Source organism: Lathyrus oleraceus, chromosome 6 (assembly GCF_024323335.1).
Source record: "Lathyrus oleraceus cultivar Zhongwan6 chromosome 6, CAAS_Psat_ZW6_1.0, whole genome shotgun sequence".
Taxonomy (NCBI): Eukaryota; Viridiplantae; Streptophyta; class Magnoliopsida; order Fabales; family Fabaceae; genus Lathyrus; species Lathyrus oleraceus.
In genome coordinates this window covers 478077626-478081349 of record NC_066584.1, presented here as the reverse complement: position 1 = coordinate 478081349, position 3724 = coordinate 478077626, and the positions used below count along the sequence as shown (strand labels likewise).

Sequence of the window (3724 nt, the reverse complement as noted above, 5' to 3'; positions counted from 1 at the left end):
AGGCAATAATCAATCATGCATGTAGTCCGTACAACAATCTACATACCAATGCGTATTGATAGTTATGTACTCTACCTCCATCAATTATTATAAGACTTTCTATTAAAAAAGTATAGTAATAAATTTTAAAAAAATAAGTATAAAAATCATTAGATATGAAAAAAAAACGCTTATATTAAGTGACTATAAATATAAAAAGTGAGTCTAATAACTAGTAATTAGTAATAACTAGAAATAGATGTATTTTTATTACAAGTTTTATTCTTAAACTACTATAGTAATTATACATTAACATTACTATCACATCTAAAGTTAGAGGTAAAAGTATTATGTCACATCTAAAGTTAGAGGTAAAAGTATTGACATAATGTTGAATAGTCTTTTCACCGCTACAGCATAATTTCTGGTACCATTGAGTGCAAAACTGAATACACTATTACTATTTCATAGAAGGAGATACGTTTCTGTTACAAAGAAGATAAAAAATTGAATTTCCAAAAAAACCCCATCAAGAATACACACTTACTTTTAAATTATCAAGGGTAGTTATGGAAACTACTTTCCCTGCCTCGGAAGTCGCAGAAGGTCCGAAAGAAAATTCTGTTAGAAATGTGTTGAAGACGGTTTTCCCTCGCACCAAACACACCCTCTACATTGCCACTATATAATCTCTTTCTTCAACCTCTCTCTCTTCCAAGTTCTAACCGTATTTCTCTTTCTACATTTTCTCTCTCTCTCTCTCTGGAGAAGAAGCTCAACTCAGCTTGTGAAGTTGGAGCTTCTCTTCGTTTCTCATCCTTTCTGTTACGATCGATTTCTCCTTAGGTAAATGCTTTCTCCCAATTCATTTTCGAATAGTCTCATTCATAGTTGTTAGCGTTTTCATTTTTCGATTATACACTTTCTTGAATCGATTATGTTTACTGTTATTTCTTCCATCGCGAAACTGTTTCTTCAATTTAAAATTTATTGATCCGAAAATGAATGATTCTGAATTTCTGTTAATCGATCGTCACAATTCTGATTTGTTTTCTGATTTTACAGCATTACTTCACCGATCAAAATGCATAACAAGGACGTTTGTTCTCCCTCATCTCAAAGCGGATTCGGCGTCCGCCTCAACGCCGCCGGTCACATGCAGTCGAACGCCGGCGCGTTTGCTTCGTTGTACTCTGCTCTGACTAACGAGCTCTCGGGAAACTGCAGCAACGGCGGAGGAGGATTGCTTTATCCGTACTCTGACTCTGGAGCTGATTACGACTCGTCGTGCGTGATACAGAAGCATCAGGATATGGTGAATCGTCACAGTATGTGTCTCAGTCGCCTAGTGGAGACATCCAAAGAGGTCGAAGCTCTGCAGCAAGAGAACGGACAGCTCCGTGCCGTGAACAAGGAGTTGCAGAAGAATCTGAACCTTCTCGTTCAGGCTTCTCTGGAGAATCGATTTGGCGGCGGTGACTCCTCCATCCAGACACATTCGATCCCGTTTGATGCCTTGCACAGTTTCCGCGGTTTGAATCTTGGCGATGGAAAAGAAAACTGTGCTGATTGGAATAACAATAACATCAATAATAATAACAAGGAGCTTCTGGAAGCTTCGGATGAGAGTCCAACGAGTGTGATAGATAATGGCGGTATTGAAACAGAGAGGTTCTCTCTTCCGAAAAGCATATCTGTGAGATCCAATGGCTACTTGAAGATTGCTCAGCCTCCGGCCGTCGTAACTAACAATAATGCTTGTCGCAGCACCAAAGGCGCTATCCGCTCCCGCGCGTCTTCCACTCAACCTGATGCAGTTGTAAGCACACGCACGTTATGATTGCTTTTTATTTATTTATCTATTTATTATAATTATTGCAATTATTGTATTGTTGCTATTGTAATTTCATCTAGGCTTAATTTAACTTGTGATTATTGCTTTTTTCGTTATGTACCGAACTTGACCTGCTTGTTATTACTTTCCTTCCAAATGAAGTAAAATCTTGCTTGTCTGCGTCATTACCTGTTAGTTAGTTGTGTTGCTGGACCACAGTCGCTCTATTTGCTATGAGGAGAAACGGATGAGTTAATTAATTATAATATGCTCTGTGCTTGTTAACATGCTCCAGTTAAGTTAATTCTTTTTCACACATGTCTATAAATTTTTTAGAATATATAAGACTAGTTAGATTAGGAAAATAAAAGAGTCATACAACTTCTACATTATATTTATGAGGTAAAACATTATACTATCTGGTAGTGGTTTGTATTTCCAACTTTTTATAGCTAAAATCAATTGATTCTGCAACTCTGCATATGCTATTTTGGTCCTACGAATGTTGATTATTAATGGCTAGACTGGTTTTACATGGAGCAAAGAAGTAATGCAGGATGCAATATATGTGATTCAATTATCTTTATTTGGTTGTTTGATTTTGAAATCTTTATGTGTTGCTATGGTGCAGCAAAAGGTATATGTGCGAGGAGGAGGGCAGAAAGAGGAAGAGCCTCTTGAGATGACTGTGTATAACCAGGGGATGTTCAAGACTGAGCTGTGTAACAAATGGCAGGAAACTGGCACATGCCCTTATAATGACCACTGTCAATTCGCTCACGGTATCGGGGAGCTTCGCCCGGTGATCCGCCACCCACGCTACAAAACTGAGGTCTGCAGGATGGTCCTTGCTGGGGTTGTTTGTCCCTATGGCCATAGATGTCATTTCCGTCATGCCCTTACTGAGCAAGAGAAAGCTATATCACAATCTACGCCCAGATCAAGGAAGCTGGAAAGATAAATAGTCTCATGGAGTTGTTTGTTTGATTCAAAACGTATACAACAGTACATAATAATATTCTTGATTGTGTAATTACCAATTGAGGTCTAGAGCATGATTCTTGAGGAGAATATGGTCGCTCATCATGTCTTTCTTTTTTCTCCCCTATAAGTTTGACATTTTGATTTTTGAACTCTACATACATCCGTCTATATTGGTCCCAGCACAGCAAACAAGTACTATGTGAAATAATACATTTTTTGGATAGTTTTGTAACGATACTCCTTCCATACTTTACATATTATGCAATTCCTCGTTGTGTTTGTAATATGTTGCTAGTGATTTATTTTTCAATGTTCTATACTTTTTATTTTAAGATATATAATATCTATGCATAGTTTATCATGGAAGCTTTTTTATTTATTCACTATCAGTATAGTGTAAAAAGTTTTACATTTGCATTGTCAATGCATAACAATCATCTGTTTATATTATTTTTTAAGTGGTTAAAATAAAAATCAAATATTTTAAATAAATTAATGGTTATGATTAACTGACGGTGTAAAAAAACTTTACACTCTTAGTATATATTAATTAAATTCTTTTTTATTTCATTTTCGGTTAAAACCCAAGGGTTTATGAAAGTTTGAGGTGTCTTCTTCCAAAATACTATTTATATATTTATTAATATTTTTACTTGCATTTTGCTAAAACCTCTTTAAGTCCTCTAGCCGAAATATACTCAAGTTTCAGTTAATTTTTAACTTTAGATTAATTAGTTTTTATTTACTAACTATTTTAAAATTATTTAACAGTGGTACTTTTTAATATACTTTCATTTTATTAAAATAAACATTTAATGTGAATAATTAATTGACTTTTTCATTAAATATAAAAATTTAATATTATTTATTAAAATGCATAAAATTTATAAAAAATATATTTAACTAAATTTTTAATAAATGCGAAGG

The 3724-nt window shown here is 34.6% G+C and overlaps 1 protein-coding gene across 1 annotated transcript; it reads left to right on the top strand.

Annotated features, from left to right (window-relative positions):
• Positions 1-585: 585 nt before the first annotated feature.
• LOC127091530 (zinc finger CCCH domain-containing protein 15) lies at positions 586-3081 on the top strand. The gene is made up of 3 exons (XM_051030200.1): positions 586-825; positions 1045-1798; positions 2445-3081. The coding sequence occupies exons 2-3, from the start codon at positions 1064-1066 to the stop codon at positions 2772-2774; spliced, it is 1065 nt and encodes a 354-aa protein (XP_050886157.1). The 5' UTR covers positions 586-825; positions 1045-1063; the 3' UTR covers positions 2775-3081.
• Positions 3082-3724: the final 643 nt, after the last annotated feature.

Bases quoted from the DNA above. Each gene is read 5' to 3' on its own strand.
- LOC127091530 (XM_051030200.1), top strand. From the start codon at position 1,064: ATGCATAACAAGGACGTTTGTTCTCCCTCATCTCAAAGCGGATTCGGC. The intron at 1,799-2,444 runs GTAAGCACACGC...GCTATGGTGCAG, and splicing joins CCACTCAACCTGATGCAGTT to CAAAAGGTATATGTGCGAGG.